Source organism: Gobius niger (genome assembly GCF_951799975.1).
Source record: "Gobius niger genome assembly, chromosome: 17".
Classification (NCBI taxonomy): Eukaryota; Metazoa; Chordata; class Actinopteri; order Gobiiformes; family Gobiidae; genus Gobius; species Gobius niger.
This window is the reverse complement of record NC_136868.1, coordinates 17494497-17511392: the sequence shown is the minus strand read 5'-3', so window position 1 is coordinate 17511392 and position 16896 is coordinate 17494497. Positions and strand designations below refer to the sequence as shown.

At 41.5% G+C, this 16896-nt stretch overlaps 2 protein-coding genes across 2 annotated transcripts; one reads left to right on the top strand and one right to left on the bottom strand.

Moving 5' to 3' along the window:
* Positions 1-26: 26 nt before the first annotated feature.
* On the top strand, positions 27-2303 carry elovl1b (ELOVL fatty acid elongase 1b). The gene is made up of 7 exons (XM_079575197.1): positions 27-164; positions 232-422; positions 665-745; positions 809-865; positions 946-1051; positions 1255-1391; positions 1462-2303. The coding sequence occupies exons 1-7, from the start codon at positions 95-97 to the stop codon at positions 1813-1815; spliced, it is 996 nt and encodes a 331-aa protein (XP_079431323.1). The 5' UTR covers positions 27-94; the 3' UTR covers positions 1816-2303.
* Positions 2304-2444: 141 nt separating this feature from the next.
* zfyve9b (zinc finger, FYVE domain containing 9b) lies at positions 2445-16855 on the bottom strand (the record flags this gene model as incomplete). The annotated part of the gene is made up of 17 exons (XM_079574366.1): positions 2445-3260; positions 3478-3657; positions 3738-3843; positions 5088-5250; positions 5852-5896; positions 7097-7177; positions 9986-10136; positions 11612-11716; positions 11818-11900; positions 11976-12200; positions 12914-13069; positions 13168-13290; positions 13468-13579; positions 13650-13852; positions 14332-14431; positions 14520-15250; positions 16510-16855. 17 exons carry the CDS (start codon positions 16853-16855, stop codon positions 3099-3101), a joined length of 3072 nt encoding a protein of 1023 aa, XP_079430492.1. The 3' UTR covers positions 2445-3098.
* Positions 16856-16896: the final 41 nt, after the last annotated feature.

The following is a 16896-nucleotide window of genomic DNA, read 5'->3' as shown; positions in this document are numbered from 1 at the left end:
CTTTTTCAGGAGGAGGACTTTGAGCAAAATTTGACAGCATCTATATATTTTTGTTTACAGATTTTTTTGGTCCAAGTAACATCAAGTGGCAGACATGCTTCAGGGCATTCAGGACATGGGTTCACAAGCCATGGATCTCTACAACTACCTCATAGCTGGATTCGGTAAGTGCTTTACCAAATCTGACATAACTTAAATATTTTTTATTTAGAAGCTTTTATTTATCTCTAGATCCACGGATTTCATCATATCCACTCATGCAGAATCCAGTTCCCATGTCTATAATATTGCTGTGCTACCTGTTCTTCGTACTGCACCTGGGACCTCGCTTTATGGCCAATCGGAATCCCTTTCAGCTCAAAGAAGCCATGATAGTCTACAACTTCTTTCTTGTGGCCCTCTCTATATACATCGTGTATGAGGTAAGGATTTGATGTGAAGACCCAGGACACGGTGGTGGGACTATGTCTCCGAGCTGGCCTGGTGTCGCCTCGGGGTCCCCCAGAACAGCTGGAGGAGGTGTGTGTGGATCGGGAAGTCTGGGCATCTCTGCTGAGACTGCTGACCCGCGACCCGGCCCCGGATTAAGCGGAAGAAACTGGATGGATGGATGGATGGAACATAAATAATTGATAAACAAATCTGATTGTCTTGTGCCTAATAGTTTCTGATGTCCGGTTGGGCTACAACGTACACGTGGAGATGTGATCCCATTGACACCTCAAACAGCCCTGAAGCACTAAGGGCAAGTATTCTATAATTATTTGAGGGGTTAGTTTTTAATTTAAACCATTGACACCTCTTGCAGATGGTCCACGTGGCATGGGTTTTCTGGTTTTCCAAGATTATTGAGCTTATGGACACTGTAAGTCATGTTTTCTTCGTAAATGTAAAAATCTATGATTTTGGGCAAATATTTTTTTTTAATGAGGATTTCTTTTCCAGATTTTCTTCGTGTTGAGGAAAAAGCATGGACAGATTACCTTTCTCCACATCTTCCACCACTCCTTCATGCCCTGGACTTGGTGGTGGGGCGTGAACTACGCTCCTGGTATGTACTCATTAACCTGCTCCCGGCGGCTGGTTTGGAAATGATTGCCACAGAAGAATGTTGTACAGCTCTTGCCTTTCTTGTACAAATCAGGGTTGTATTGATCAGCCATCCAAAATGAATATGAATCAATTCGGTTAAGGTTGTAATGAAAGTTAATATAGTTACATTTTAATTACCCTGAGGTTGTTTTGTTACCTCAGGTGGAATGGGATCTTTCCATGCCATGGTGAACTCTACTGTACACATCATCATGTATTTCTACTATGGTCTTTCTGCTGCCGGACCTCGTTTCCAGAAGTTTCTGTGGTGGAAGAAGCACATGACTGCTATTCAGCTGGTATGTGTCTCTGTTTACATGGAAGTGCTTATGATGCTTAAGTAATAACGGTTTGTGTTTTGTGCTTTAGACTCAGTTCGTGCTGATATCAATACATGCCACACAGTGGTACTTCATGAGCAGCTGTGGATACCAGTTTCCAGTCTTCATTCACCTTGTCTGGATATATGGCACCTTATTCTTTGTGCTTTTCTCTAACTTCTGGATCCAGGCCTATGTGAAAGGCAAGCGCCTGCCCAAACAGGGCATGAAAAATCAGAATGGCACAGCAGTTCACACTAATGGCAAACACTTGGAAAATGGCTCAAAGCACCGCAAATACGTAACCAGCGATGGCTTCATCCATGAAAACGGCACCAGCAACGGCCATAGCACCAGCAATAGTTCTGCTCATTATGACAATGGCAAAATGAAGAGGGCATAAGATCTCAGGAACGAAACACCCAAAACTAATGACTGTAAGAACCTGGTAAAACTAAGGATCCCAAAGAATATTTTGGCTGTTTTTTATTTTTAAAAGTTAATACGTGGGGAATGACATGCTCCATGACTTCACAGTTGGGGTCCACACATAGTTGGCTTGTTTTTGGTTGGGGAAACCACCCACAGAACACAATATATGAAGCGAAGATGTTTGTATTTAATTTTTAATGTTGTCTTCACTGATGTTGACGTGGCTCTTAGTTCAGCCTCACACTGGTGGCCCTTTACTTTTGTCATTCTTTTCTTACTTATCTGACCCCCATGTCTTCCTGACCTCCTGTGGACCGATTACTGTACAGTTTCAATTAAACTTAAATACATTTGTAAATACTTTTACTGCAGGCAAAAGAGAAAAAAAAAAGAATTGAATTGGTATGCTTTCTTAATGTTGTAAATTTGATTTAATGCCAATAAATTCAATTTTACATAGTTTTGGATTACTTGTTTTTATAGATCTCCTCCACTCACTGTCAGAAAATGATTGACATTGTGCCTTGTTGCAGTAAGAAGGTATTTGCTTGCTTGTGCATCTTGCTATGTCAAGCATGACGGAAGAGTAGGAGGGGAAACAAGAGGCTCATTCTGCTTTGTGTAAACCATTTCATGGTAAAGGGAGGGAATGTCTCCCGGATCTGCACCCACTCGCTAGATTTATGGAGGACAATTGTAGCCACAGACAAATCAGCAGATGAGGTTTATGCCTTCCTCCTTCAAAGCCCTGGAATATTGAAGACCCTGCTGTGCTCAGTATCTCTTAAATATCCAAAGATGACGCCAGTGAACTTCTTTACAACTTTAATTTCAAGTTGAGAATGCATTCCAGAAGCAGTCGACAAAATACATCCAGTAAGAAAACATTCGTAAGCATTCAGTCAGTGTGTGTTAAATTGGCTACAAATCTACACAAGTCATTCACTTTTCTCTTTGCATTGGGTCCGAGGTGCTCCCTCGTTAAAGGTCTTAAACATAGTGTTGTCTATAAGCTATGAGGTCTTCTACAGTGCAGTACCGTGCCCTGATCTAATGGCCTGATGAGTTACATGCATACCCTGATTGTCAGAGGGCAAAGTGGTCTGTTAATGTGGATGAGATGGGCCAAACCAACAGTGTGGTCTGATCTGCCACGTAAATGCACTGCTTTATTGCCCTGAAACCATATGGCAGCTCGAATGTCAGACTCAATGACATAATTGTGGTTAGGGTTGGGAAGAGATGAAGCAGCTTTTAAGTGACGTTTTCCAGTATGTAAAATATAAGCTCCATTACTATGGCCTCGTCGCCTCTTTTGCGCCCCCTACTGTGTATAACGGGAATTAACACACTATCCAGGGCATTGAGGTACTGAGCAGGGAGTGGCTGCCCATTGCTCCCAGCCACAAATCCCACCTGAAATGACAAAACAAACCACTTATTAGTTTGAATACAGTCACACCTTTGCAAATTCTCTTCACTTATAAACTACACAGCTCTTTACAGTTGAGTCAGCTACCACTTGACTCAATAGTTCAGTACATACAACATAAGAAAATGAAATTGCCCGTCTCCAGTCTGTGCAACACATTTGTTTATTAAGAAAAAGACGATACAGAGGGTGCTTTCTGACCTCTTGAGGATCAAAGGTGACTCTTAGCCCTAGTTTGGCCATGCCGTCTTCTTTGAGGAGTTTCAGGTGTGGGCACAGTGCTAAACAAAACGCTCTGGCGATGCGCTCAGTTAGCCGGTTGTGTTCAGCAGTTTCTGGCATGTCTCCTCGACCATGTTCTCCCCGTTGCAAAAAGAAGATCTAAAAATCCACACACACAGTTAAACAGGAAAGTGTTTTGAAATGTACTTGGGTGACTTTTTATGGCCTGCAACACTTACTTCAGTCCAACGGATAATTTTTCCATTTTCCTTGTATTCAGACTTCTGAAATAACTTCTTGCTACTAATGGACTCCATACATTTTCCATCAATTGGGCTTATTATTCTGTGAGGAAAAAAGGAATATAAATAGTGAAGAATAGACAATCCCATTTTAGTTTGTCGTACTATTAGGTATTCAGGAAGTCTTTTGTTATGATGTTGAAGTCTAATATTGAAATTGTTCAGATATTATTATATTTCTTATTACTTTACAGTACATTGGTCTTATACAGAGGCTATACCTTATCATGTGCAAGTAAAATCAATATACTAAAGGCAATGATTAAGAGGACTCTCCAACAGGGAGCTACTTATTCTTACACGAGGTCTACATTGAGTTCACCCTGGACAGTTATAGCTATATATTTAGTTAATTACTGCCTTTACTATTATTACCAGTGTTTGCAGAGTCTGTTCAACATGTTCAGAACAAACCGTAAATGCATCTAAAATCAGACTGTGAAAGTGGAAAGTGTTTCGAAAGTACAGGAGAGTGGAAGCTTTTGTGCTTCTGTTTGGAGATCCCCTTTTGTCTCGTCTGAAAACCTATGACACAGTAAGATGTTCAGTTTGTTATTTATATCTATGCTTTTTAACACTTCATTATTAGGGCAAATACTGAGAGATTCAAACAGAGCTTCTTTCCGCAGACTGAACTCTTCATGATTACTAAGGAGCTGTAGGTTTTCCTTGTCATGGTTTTTACCGCTTAAAATTGCCCAACTATAACTGAATGCGGGTCTTTGTCATTTCGCTACATGATACGGTCTGTTTTGACGACGTATGTGACATACACAGGCGAAACTCGGAAAATTGAAATATTGTGAAAAAGTTCATTCATTTCTGTAATTCAACTTAACATGTGAAAGTAATATAGACTCATGACATGCAAAGCGACATATGCCAAGCCTTTGATTCTGACGATTTTGGCTTACAGCTTGTAAAAGACCCCAAATAAAACATTTAAGAAAATGTGAATATTTTGAAAATGGACGGCAAGCCATAATCATCAAAGGCTTGACATATGTTACATAGCATGTAATGAGTCTGTATTAGTTTCACATTTTAAGTTAAATTACCGAAAATAAATGAACTACTTTTCTGCTTTTCACCTGTATATCTTACTGATTTTAACTTTTTAAGTAACATTGTAGACGGGTTAGGGTAGATGTTTTTGCCAATGGAATAAACAAATGATTTAAAAAGGAATTAGATGTCTTTCTGAGCCCTCTGTATACCATTCAGTCAAGTGTGAAAAGATGGCGTCCCTAACAACCCGACCTGTGCTACCTCGACAGGCACACTCACCCCTTGTTCACTTTGCACTTCTCCTCCACCCACTGTACACAAACAAGCTCCTGGCTCTCCGATTGGTCGAGCTTCCCGCAGGTGACAATGTAGTCTTTCATCTCCCGTAGCGACCGCCGCAGCTCCGCCATGGTCTCCACGGTGATCTGCACCATGAGGCCATCTGGGGCAAAGGGGAGGACAGCAAAATAGAAACGAGACGCACGCACACAAACACACACAGGTAGACCGGCCAGGACAGGCGGTCTGTTTAAATGCACACACAAAACATACACATTACAGATACAGGTGAGCTACGAATGAATCAAGCAGCGGCGGTTTCACACCTGTGCAAATGCAGGGGGTGTAGAGCCACGTTACGCAAAAGCAATTCTGAACGTTCACCTCGCCTTGTAGTAAAACTGCATTTTGTAATATCGGTTCATTACACCTGATCTCCATGGAAACGCAGGACAGTCAGCTCCATATTGGTAGATAACACTGTCAACTACCCCCCCCCACACACACACACCTGAACCGAGCACATTTTCTCCAGTTTGCTATTACCCAAATTGAAAAACGTCTTGAAAGAAAGCGTCTAAATAGCGACAAAAACAGCAAGAATACGAAGATGAAAACGCAACAAAAACAGCCACAAAAGGCAAGCAAAAAAGTGACAAAAATGTGCCAAATAAAGTGATGACAACACGGCAACCATGTGAGGACAAAGATCCGTTTAGATCCGTTTTGTAGGTCTTAGCTTTCAAATGAGGCGTTGCACTGACCTAAAGACTCCAGTCCAGAAGCTTTAAGATGTGGGAAAAGCTGAACTGGAGGAAATGCACTTGGTTAAGGGGTTAAATTGTTCAATATCTATCTCTAAACGTCTTAAATGACATATACATAAGTAAAACAAGTCGCCTTTTTGTCCAGCAGCACTTCCATACACACTGAAAGTTTCAGGCATTTACACATCACCTTCAGTTGCCAGAAGATTTTTTATATTGCATTATGTTGGACCTGTAAGCTAACCACAGTTGCTAATCACTTGTTTGCATTTTAGGCAAAATACTGCATTTTGTAATATAGCTATTTTTTTATTTGTTTTGTTTTGTTCTGATGAAGAAGATGTTGCTGTGTTTTATAGCATGCCACAGTTTCAGCTGCATCTTAGTGACAGAAAAAAGCCTGTGATTATAATTCATTATTTACATTTGAAAAAATTATCCAATATGGTGGCGGGTGGCATTTTTTTGTCACATGAGTCACAAAAAACGATTGTGTTGCAATGATTACATTCTGGGGGAAGATTTATGGCAACTCTTTCACATCACATCATACTTTTAAGCCTTTGTAAATACTTACGTATGCCATCGCTTCTAAAGGATTTACAAAGGATTTGTTCATCATTTATATTCAGCACTTAAAACAATTACCTTTAACTTATAAGACGTCCCGCCCAACCTTAAACACGCCTGACTTGTGCCTCAGCATAACCTGACCTGACACAGGAAGGCGCACTGTTATTATGTGTAATTACCTCAATTATGTTTGCAGTATGTGTGTACTTATCACACTTCAAATGTTACATTTTAAACCTATTACATAGAGCAGTGTTACATTACAAACAAAATCTGATTGAAGTTGTATAGTGCAGTGTTGGTAAAAAAAAATATACTAAATACATACACTCAAAATCACAAATACATTTTAAATGATTGGAAAAAAATATGAAAAAAGCCCTAATATTTTATAAGGAATAAGACCTATCCCTTTGCTCTCATTTGTAGCTGTGCTGTTTTTCAATCATTTGCAAATTCTAGGTAAAGTTTATTCATTGCCCTTTATACAGATGCCCGCAGTACAAGTGAACCGCTGGTATGGCATTGGGTAAAGTCAACATGAACCATATTTGTGTCTGTGTCTGTGTCTGTGTCTGTGTCTGTGTCTGTGTGTGTCTGTGTGTGTCTGTGTGTGTGTGAATGTGTGTGTGTGTGTGTATGTGTGTGTATTTATGCAAAACGTCCCACCTTCCACAATGCTGGACTTGGCGAGGTATCCTGCAGAGGCTTTAAGTGCGCTGCTGAATATGAAAAAGCATGATCCAGTAACTGTAAAGAGAGAGAACAACAGATTAAATATTAACATTTCTATTGGCTCCCTTATATTCCTCTATATACACTACAAAGATGGTAATGAGGTCATTGATAGGATGCATTCCTTTTGAAACCAAATTTACTTGGGTCAGTGTGGTATGTTAAGATTGTTTTATACATTTTCAATGAGTGAAATAATGTAATTGTATTCAGGATTATGCAACTGTACAGCAGAGATGTTAGTAGCCTATAGCAGTGGTTCTCAAACTGTATCACGTGAGTTTCTTCAAGTGGTACTCAGGTTGTACTTTAGTTATGGATTTGACTAAAATGTTAGCGTTAGAGGATAACATTAAATCGCTATTTATCATACTGGGTCAAGCTGTACAGTCGTACTATCTCCGTCGTCGCCTTGACTGTGGTGCTCAGACTCTCAGCCACTGAATGTTTGCTTGCGTATCAGTGTGACGCTGTGAGAGGGTATTAATCCCTCTTTTGTGGAAGCATAGACAGACTTGAATGGTAGGACTAGCACAATGTCTCGAGTTCATGTCTCCGGGTCCCGCACCGATGGTAAATAAACTTCTCCTGTATAAGACATCCAGGCTGCTGCCAATTTTTCATTTATCCTCTCAAACACCATTGTTCATTCTCAACAATTCTCAACAATTTTGTCCACTTTAGGTCTATTCCAGGCCATTTTTTAGATGTGTTTAGACTGATTTGATGTTGTTGGTAACTGTAAGGTCACGTACTGGTGGTACTTTGGAGAACCACTGGCAACAGCAACAGTAATTTGGACTGACGCTTTAACTACATAATAACTTTCATTAGTATTTTTGTTCTAGCGATAATACTCAGCTCTTTATGTCAGTGGTTCTCAGCTGGGGGGTTGGGTCATGACTCACAAACCTTGTCAGAGAACTTTTTTTTCTCCAGAATTAATCCACTGAAAAAGTGCTGAGGTTTGTTTAATTGACTGGGGCTGAAAAATATCATTTTAACAGATTCAAACTGCAAAGCGAAGAGTTTGAATAAAAACATCTAGGTCGTGGCTTGATATCTTAAGGCAATGGTCCAGCAATGGTTGAGAACATGGATGTGTAGAACCACAGCTTCGTGTGACCTCATATACTCCTATCAGTCACATGAGATATGTGATCAGCTGACGGCCAATTGTAAAGTCACACCTGCCAAAAGTGAGTTAATCATTGGTAAGCACTTATCAGACGACAATAATCCATTATTATGATCCAATTAAACGAAAAGACAAAGTCATGAATGAAAACACTGAATAAAAAGCCATTATTTGGTGAAATTATCTCAAATTAACAATGTCAATGATGACCTTTGATCTACAGACGTAATTATTCTTTCTCATCCAGTATAACACATTGGGTTATTAATCAATTAATCAATCATTAATTTATTTTTAGAGCGCTTTGCAAAAACACCAGGAAGTCCAAAGTGCTTCACGGAAAGATAAAACAATTTGAATTAAAGCAACCACATTATTACACCCTAGACATCATTCAGTGGGTTATAGGTATTAAATGAGCCAGTTTGAGGACAGGTCCGTGAGAACACACAGACTGAGGGGCGACTGTTCCACAGTTCAGTCACAGCAACGATCGCCCCACTGTTTGAGCCAGGACCTGGGCCCGTCCAGAACCATTTGATCATAGGACCGGAGCGCTCTGCTGGGGCAATGTATCGATAAAAGCTCAAGTTAAATATAACCGAGCGAGACTATGAAGTGCTTTAAAGACAAACATTAAAATTCTAAAATCAATATGAAAACGGAGCCAATGCAGGGAGGAGAGGATGTGGGTGATGTGGCTGTGTCTGGATGAACCGGTTAGAAGACGAGCTGCTGCATTTATGCACTAACTGTAACCGATGTGGGAGGCCAGAGTATAGAGTGTTACAATAGTCCAACCGAGAACTGATAAAAGCATGAGTCGACTTCTCTAGGTCTTGGCGTGACCAAAAGGGCTTGACCTTAACCTTAGTCAAACGGTGCCGCTAAAAAAAGCTGGCTTTGATAACAGCATTTATTTGTTAGTTGAACAGTTCTCGGTCAAAGGTAACTCTGGTAAGGTTCCTGACGGCCTCGTGGACAAGCCCCAGGACCAGACTTACATTAATATGTACTTACGTAACTTTTTGAAGTAATTGTCCATTTGCAAGTAGTTATTTAATGTAGTACTTTTTACTTCTACTTGAGTAATATCATAATCAAGTCTCTGTACTCTTGCTTGAAGTAGTAGTAAAAAAAAAGTGAGTAAATCTTTACATGACAAATCTTTACATTGATGCGCACAAAACGTGTATTTCCTGTTTTAACTAAATTCTTAATAATGATTTCTTTTTGTAATTATTCAGGCTCTGTTTCTCATAATTTACGTTTCCACAGAAACATGAATCAGACTTTTACGCTCAAACAGTTACTCTGTACTCACACGACTCTAGTACTTTTTTACTTTTACTTAATTAGTAATTATTTGAGTCACTACTTTTTACTTTAACTTGAGTAGAATCATTTTAAAGTTACTCTTACTTGAGTGAATATTTTGGCTGCTCTGCCCACCTCTGCCCATAACCCTGGACTGAATGTGCGAATCTAAGGGATTGACCGTTTTTATCAATATCCTGACATCTAGTGGCGAATAGGGGAACTGCAATACTAGACACAAACACAAACAGCATCTGAATTGCCCTTTGATTTCCTTTACTTCAGCATTTTATTTGTGCCTCGTATGCATCTTTATCGCTAAATTAAAACAACCATACATCATTGTGACCCAGGCCCGGGCCGCCTACCTTTGCGTGGCTGATTGTGGATGCTGATGGCCTGGGTTTGGTACTGGCTGTCATCCCCTTGAACACAGATGAGGTGGGAGTCTGCGACCTCGTTAAAACACGCCCCGATGGCCAGCACATGTTCATTGGATTTAGTCAAAGCCCTCATCATCTGTTCAAGAAAAAAAGCATTCATTTTACTCACAGATGTTGTTGTGAGTTTATGGTTTGGGATCATGAAGAGAAGCCCCAAACCATAGACTAGATTTGAAGTTATTAACCTCTTAAACCCCACCTGAATCAAGCAATGTTTTTCCAGTTTGGCTTTACCCAAATCTAAAAGCTTCTTGAAAAAATAGCACCAAAAAAGTGACAAAAATGTTTTGAAAATGCAACGGAAAAGAGACAAAAACACCACATAGTAGAAGAAAAGTGGGGGAAACGGATCTGTATAGATGAGTTTTGTAGGTCTTAGCTTTCAAATGTGGAGTGACACTGGCCTATAGGCCATAACCTTTCAGATTTGGGTGAAGCTGAACAGGAGAAAATGGTTCAGGCGGGGGTTAAGAGGTTAAGGGCCACATTACTGTGGGCGTCACAGAACAAACTACATCAGAGATTCTCACTATTAAAGGCACACTGTGCAACATTTTGGATTCTACTTTTGCCAATATAAAACATTCTCCTAATGACCTGCACGACACAGAAGAGGCTATTTTTGCCCCTGGTAATCAAAGAATGGATTTGAATGAGGACCTAACCTACTGTAGTTAAATATTTGACTGCCTTTAGTCGACTCACCATTAGAACTGGGCAATATATCGATATTTAAGATATATTGATATATTTTTTAATGAGATATGGAATTAGACCATATCGTGTATATATCGGGATATTTCAAATTCAGATAAGCTATTAAGTTAACAAAAAGAAACAGGTAATCTCAAGCTGATGTTTAAAAAAAGCATATCTTTATACATAAATGCTGCCCTATTTTATTTTCTAGGCTATTATTATTTAAAATATATATATATACATATATATTTATGTGCACCGTACGGAGCTTTGTTATACAATGTTTAAGTTTACATTTTATAGTGAGTTTTCAATAAAATTATTAATATTTCACTTTGACTGAACATTAAATTTCACAGCTCTCACTTTGCGTAAAAAGTATCGGGACATATATTGTATATCGATATTCAACCAAAATGTTATCAATGATTTAAAAAAAAAACATCCGTGATTAATTAAATACTTGTATAAATTATTCTATTTATTGGGTGAAACGTTACGCAGTGTGGCTTTTAAATATATTGGGATGAAACTAAAACTGAAGGTGCAAACATTTTAAAATGCAATGCACCTTGTTTTAGAAAAGACATTCATTTCCACATGCGTTTTCCTTTATCATTGTTATTCAATATTTTACTAAACCATTTCAACATAGACATTTAAATTTAACGAAAGTAGCAAAATCGTAAGACTGAAGTAGTGTTTTTGTTTTAGGCCGTGTATTAATGTGTTAATCTCAGTCAGATGGAAAACCTCTGTGACTTTGCATTATATTGATTTTTTGGTTTTTGCTGTATGGATATTGCAACAACGATAATTTGAACCAAACTATTGCAGTCCATGAAGACCGACCTCATTGTAGCCAGTGCTGGGTATCTTTATGCATGTCCGCTGAGCTTCTAGATCCACAGTGAGGCCCGGTACCATTGGAAGGCTGTAGCGATAATTCCTAAAATCCTAAACAGAAACAAAATGTGTAGAAATGCAAAATCACCAAATCGTGATGTTTGTTTTCATAGTACAGCTTCGTAAACTGTAAAGGATCACGCCATACTTACAACTAACAGTCTCATGATAGTGCGACCGATCTCCCCAAACAAGGGCTTCCTAAATCGCACGCTATACAAAGGACACGGATAAACTGGGAAACAAAGCAAGGCAGTCACAATAGTAGCACAGTCACTGATCAAAAACAAAAGCATTGGTTGTTTCTTACATCTATACTCTGCCCCCAGCCTCAGCATGAGCCGCAGGGGGAAAGCTTTAGCCCAGGCCACCTCTGCGCGGTGGACCAGCAGGCCGAAGAGGTAAGGCTGGTTGGGCAGAGGTAGTCCCTGGAGCGACTGGTGTGTGGCACGGACGTAGAGGAAGCCGGCGTGGTCTGCACTGCTCAGGAAGGTGCTGCCGAACAGGGACAGGGATAAATGCTTGACCACCTTCCCTGCATGCACGGGGCACAGGAAGCACAGACCAATCATAGTACCGAGAGTAGCAGCTGTTGTTGAAAGTTGGAACAAACAAAAATTAAAATCCCGTATAGGGCTGTAACTAAATATAATGCTTAAAAAAATATCAACAGCAGGCAATGGCAATCATGTAGACTCTTGGCCACTTATTGAGATTTAAATTGGCTAGCACTTCTAAAGTAACATAACAACGTATTGTATTTGTTCTATTCAGTATTTATACATCCTTCAAATCATGTTTTGTTCCCGTTGTTCCCTCGTCAAAGATATACCTGGAGTAGTATTTCACAACATTCGCACAGTTTTGAGTAATCCTCGGACAAAGCTGTTAAATTGAGCTGTTTCTTCTTCTACGGCATCAGCGACTCTTTCTGTACTTCCTGATTACAATTTGCGTCATTGTTAAAACCCCAGAACTGTCCTCCACATTTTTAAAGCCCATAATCCAACACTATTGAGTCTATTTTTAAGCTCCGTATGCACGACACGTCCGCTTTAAGCCTTGACTGAAATATCTGATTGACTTCAGATCAATACCTCATAGATCAATTCATGTCATCATCTTAAATGAACTGTTAACCATTTTCCTTTATTTGTAGAGGTCCTGAAACGTGGCACTATTTAAAAAAAAGTCACTGTCCCAGATGTGTCATAGTAAAGGTTATAAAAGTGAGTGTGTCGTAGTGACCTGTGAGGCCGTCCCTGTACAGTTGGATGAAGTGGCTGAAGAGGTCTTTGGGAAAGCTCTTTTCTTCAGGTAAACACTGCAGCAGCACCACCACCTCGTCCTGTCCCACAGCATGCATCCCCTTTGTGGTCACGCACCAACACTTGCGGTTCACATCTGGGACAAGGTCACGTAAACAGGAAACAAATTACTTTGTTAAACTCTGAAGGCATTGTGAGACTTTATTTGTTTCATGTGCTCATAAGATGACGTACAGTTGACCATTTTGACCATAGCAAGTAGATTCGCATTGAGCACAAACACGAGTGGTTTTGGCCTGCCGCTCTCCAGCTCCTGAATGAGCAGAGTCTCTGAGGGCTGCTCCTCCACAGTGTAATCTGAAGCACAAAGCATTTATCATGCATACAAAATCCTTCTGTGTTTCCTTATAAGCCTAAGGAATGTAAACTCACCCTTGTGTGTATTATCTACGTATGTATTATCACAATATTGAATCCTTTTAAGGTAAACGCAACTTGTATAAATATTAAGAGTTTATTAAATCATCGACTCACCCCCTTTGACACCGGTAGATGTTAGGATAGGCGGGAGACCATTCAAGGGAATAAGGTTGACAGAGCTGCCCACCAAAGCCGCAGTGCCCCAGCCATATGAACTACAAGCCTCCTTAAAAACAAGTCAGTGAATCGATTAATCAGTTGAACAAAAAACGTTGTTGTTGCTTGCGCAATCTTACGTTGGCAGCTGTCCCATGAGCCCTTGAGCCTCTCCTTAACTGTGGGGAGCTGACGGGACTTTTGACTGGAGCGACGAGTGCGCGTCTCATCAGGGGGGAGAACATGGGCCCTCGCACCGGGGAGGTGGGAGCTGACTCAGATTGTTTACTACTGAGGATCTCATCAGCAAACCACACTCTCCGCTTTCCCCTTGGGGGCGTCCCTGGAGAAAATAATGTATGAGTGATTAATCAGCTCAGACTGACACTCATGTCAGCCAAGGCATGACCCATATGTTCTCTAAGAAAAGCACTAAACCCTTTATAAACCTTTATAACGTTTATCTTTAAAGGAGCTATACCTGGAAATGGAATGAAATATGTTTTGTCCTCCTTTAGTATATTGTAAACTCAAATGTTTGTGGGGATCAAATGATATATTTTTTTAAATCATTTTTATGAACTTTCAAGTTACTTTTCTAGCGTTTTTGTGATAGTGACCCAGAAAAGTGACCCTTCAAGTTGTGAAATGTGCCGATAAACGTGTCCCTGTAAGAATTTGGATGCTACAAATATATTAGGAAAGGTACGAATGAGGTTTCACCAATAACATTTTTATTTAGCGTCTTCCCCTTTAATTTTTTGCAATCAAAAAATTGGGTATAGGGCCTTAAGGTGTAATGACATTAATAACGGTGTTTACCCTTAACCAGCGCCGAGTGACAAGCCACACAAACACGTCCCTCCTTGCCATCAAGGTGTGTGAGCTTGAATTTGAGATTGGAGCAGAGCGCACAGACAACCTGACAAAACAAAAACATAATATAAAGGCCAGCAGAAAAAACTCTGCTTCTGTCTCATGTGGGAGTAATGTCAAGGTAAGGTTCTTACCTTTCCACAGGCGCGGCAGTGGTGCCTCCTCTTGGTGAAGGTAAACCTGACCCCACACCTCATACACACCTGAGCCTGGGCGTCCGGGACCCACACCGGGGCCATCTCCCCCAAGACCGAGCCTCGATCCTTGGACAAAATCCCGACTGGACTGGCCTGTCTCGAATCATTGTCAGGGTTCAGCAGAGAGGCGGCTGCTTGCCCTGTAGCCGACTCCTCCCCACTCTCCAACTCCCCTGGCCCGCTCCCTGAACTCCCGCTAGCATCTTCAGCATTTGGATCGTACTGCTCCAGTCTGCTCTCCTCCAGCTCTTTCTCCTCAACCACAGAGTCCTCTTTAGAAACCACCTTCTGGGCTTCTTTGTCCTCTTCTCCATCTTCCTCTGGCCAAGCGGCTTCAGCAGGACTCAGGACCAGAGGGCTGGCGCCCTCTCCAAAACAGTCCTCGGACCAAGTGGAAATGGATGTGACAGTGCAGCTCCCCTCCTCCAGCTGTTTGAGCACCTTCTGAGGTTTGGTCTGCTGAGGAGGGGGAGAAGGCGCCTTGGCTGGGGGATCACATGTTTTCGGTACATGAGGGCTCTCTCTTGCTGCCGCTGATGGAGGTTCAGAGGGAGATTCGGGTTTTCCAAGTCCCGGTTTGGGCACATCTCCATCCTTGAGCACCAGCAGGCAAGGTCTATTGAGCCAGTGCTGCTTAGTGTCCTGGATAGATGGATGGTCCACTTCATCTGTTTCATAAGAATAATGATTACAGGCGTAGCCACACATGCCAGATATACATTAATAACAGTGTATTGGGCGGGAGGGATTGCTGTATTCACATGCACTAAGTGGCCATTTAAAGGAACATGCTGATCTTTAACTTCACCTCAGTTTTCAATCATAACCACAGACACCATTTCATTAGTGGACAATTGTCCTTGAAAGGTGGAAACCAATTGATCTCATATACAGGAAGGGCTACAGTCCAGAGTTTTTTCCAGTGCAGGCTTTTGTCAATGTGCAATGTAGGCAATGGTAAATGTAGAAACAATTGATTAAAACACAGTCTCTGGACAACCAAAGCTGCTTTGTGTGCAAAAATGTGATTTATGGGCTCCTATTGTGTTTCATGTTCCCCATATGCAGCAGTAGTTATTAGGTTGATTATTTCCCTCTGTTAAACTATGCACACAGTATGTGTCATTAAAGGTCTGGCATGCTGTTCCATGATAATGAATTACTAATGTGATATATGCTTTTGTGTTGACTGGGACAGCATGTCACTGTATACAGTGTAAAGTATGAAATTACCCTCCATGATGACAGCTTCTGTTAAAATCCTATTACTGCTGTTTCAACGCCCTTCACGGGGTTTTGCAAACGAATGGTGGTCACGTAGCATAAGCATTACAGTAAATTAGCGGCTCGCAGAGCACAAGGAGCTAATAGCCTCCCCATAGCGGCGTTTCATTGAGCGGCACATCCAAGTGATTCATGAATACCCATGACTCAGGAGTGCACGCCATCCCCTGACGACTGCTCTGTCCTGTTAGAATCCACCATCCCTGCACCAGAACAAGAAAGTTAAATAACCTACAGTGTTTCAGAGGACTGTTTCTGGTGCACCGTGCATCTGGAGATTATAGGACACTAGAATAGAAAAGTGAATCGGTCCGCTTCACGGGACAGTGACGCAGTCGTCAACACACGTGCACATGTTTAACGGGCAGCGCGGCCGGTGGCGGCAATGCGACACTCATCTCACTCAGCTGAACCCCTTACATCACCAAAACACAAGCTTTTTCTGTGACCGGACCAGCGGGCAGCTCGTGCAGCCGCCGTGCACCACAACACACATGCACGAGGAGGCTGACACAGATGATGCGTCTATGCGCGGAGCCAACTGCTGGGTCAGCGTTTTCAGTGACAACATCCCGCCGCACGCAGGCAGCGGATGAGGGAGTTGTAAAGCATCCCCGCCCCGATGACATTACCCACGTCTTACCTTCTGTTATGGCTCCCAACAGACTTTCGTTCTCGTCATCTCTCGTACTGAAAAACTTGAGCATTTTCCCGGGCTCCTTGAGAGCCAAAGCGCTGGGGCTTTGCTCTCGATCGAAACGCGGGATGGTGCGCCTCTCTGCCCCCCCTCCCCCTGCTCTGATCTCTTCCTTTCTATGCGGCTCTTTGAAGAAACTCAGGAGGTGCGCACCGATGTCCCTCCCCAGTTTGCTTTCTACAGCCCGCAGGACCCCGCGTGCGCCAAGACCACAGAGCAGCGGTGCCAGAACCCCCACCCCCCCCAGACTACAGAGTGAAAGGCATAGTGTTACAGATACATTATTGTCCATTTTGTGAATCCAATACAAACCACAAATAGATTGAAAGACAA

Coding starts and splice junctions, on each gene's coding strand:
- elovl1b (XM_079575197.1), top strand. CDS start 95: ATGCTTCAGGGCATTCAGGACATGGGTTCACAAGCCATGGATCTCTAC. Junction 165..231: donor CTACCTCATAGCTGGATTCG/GTAAGTGCTTTA, acceptor ATTTATCTCTAG/ATCCACGGATTTCATCATAT. Junction 1,392..1,461: donor ACATGACTGCTATTCAGCTG/GTATGTGTCTCT, acceptor TTTGTGCTTTAG/ACTCAGTTCGTGCTGATATC.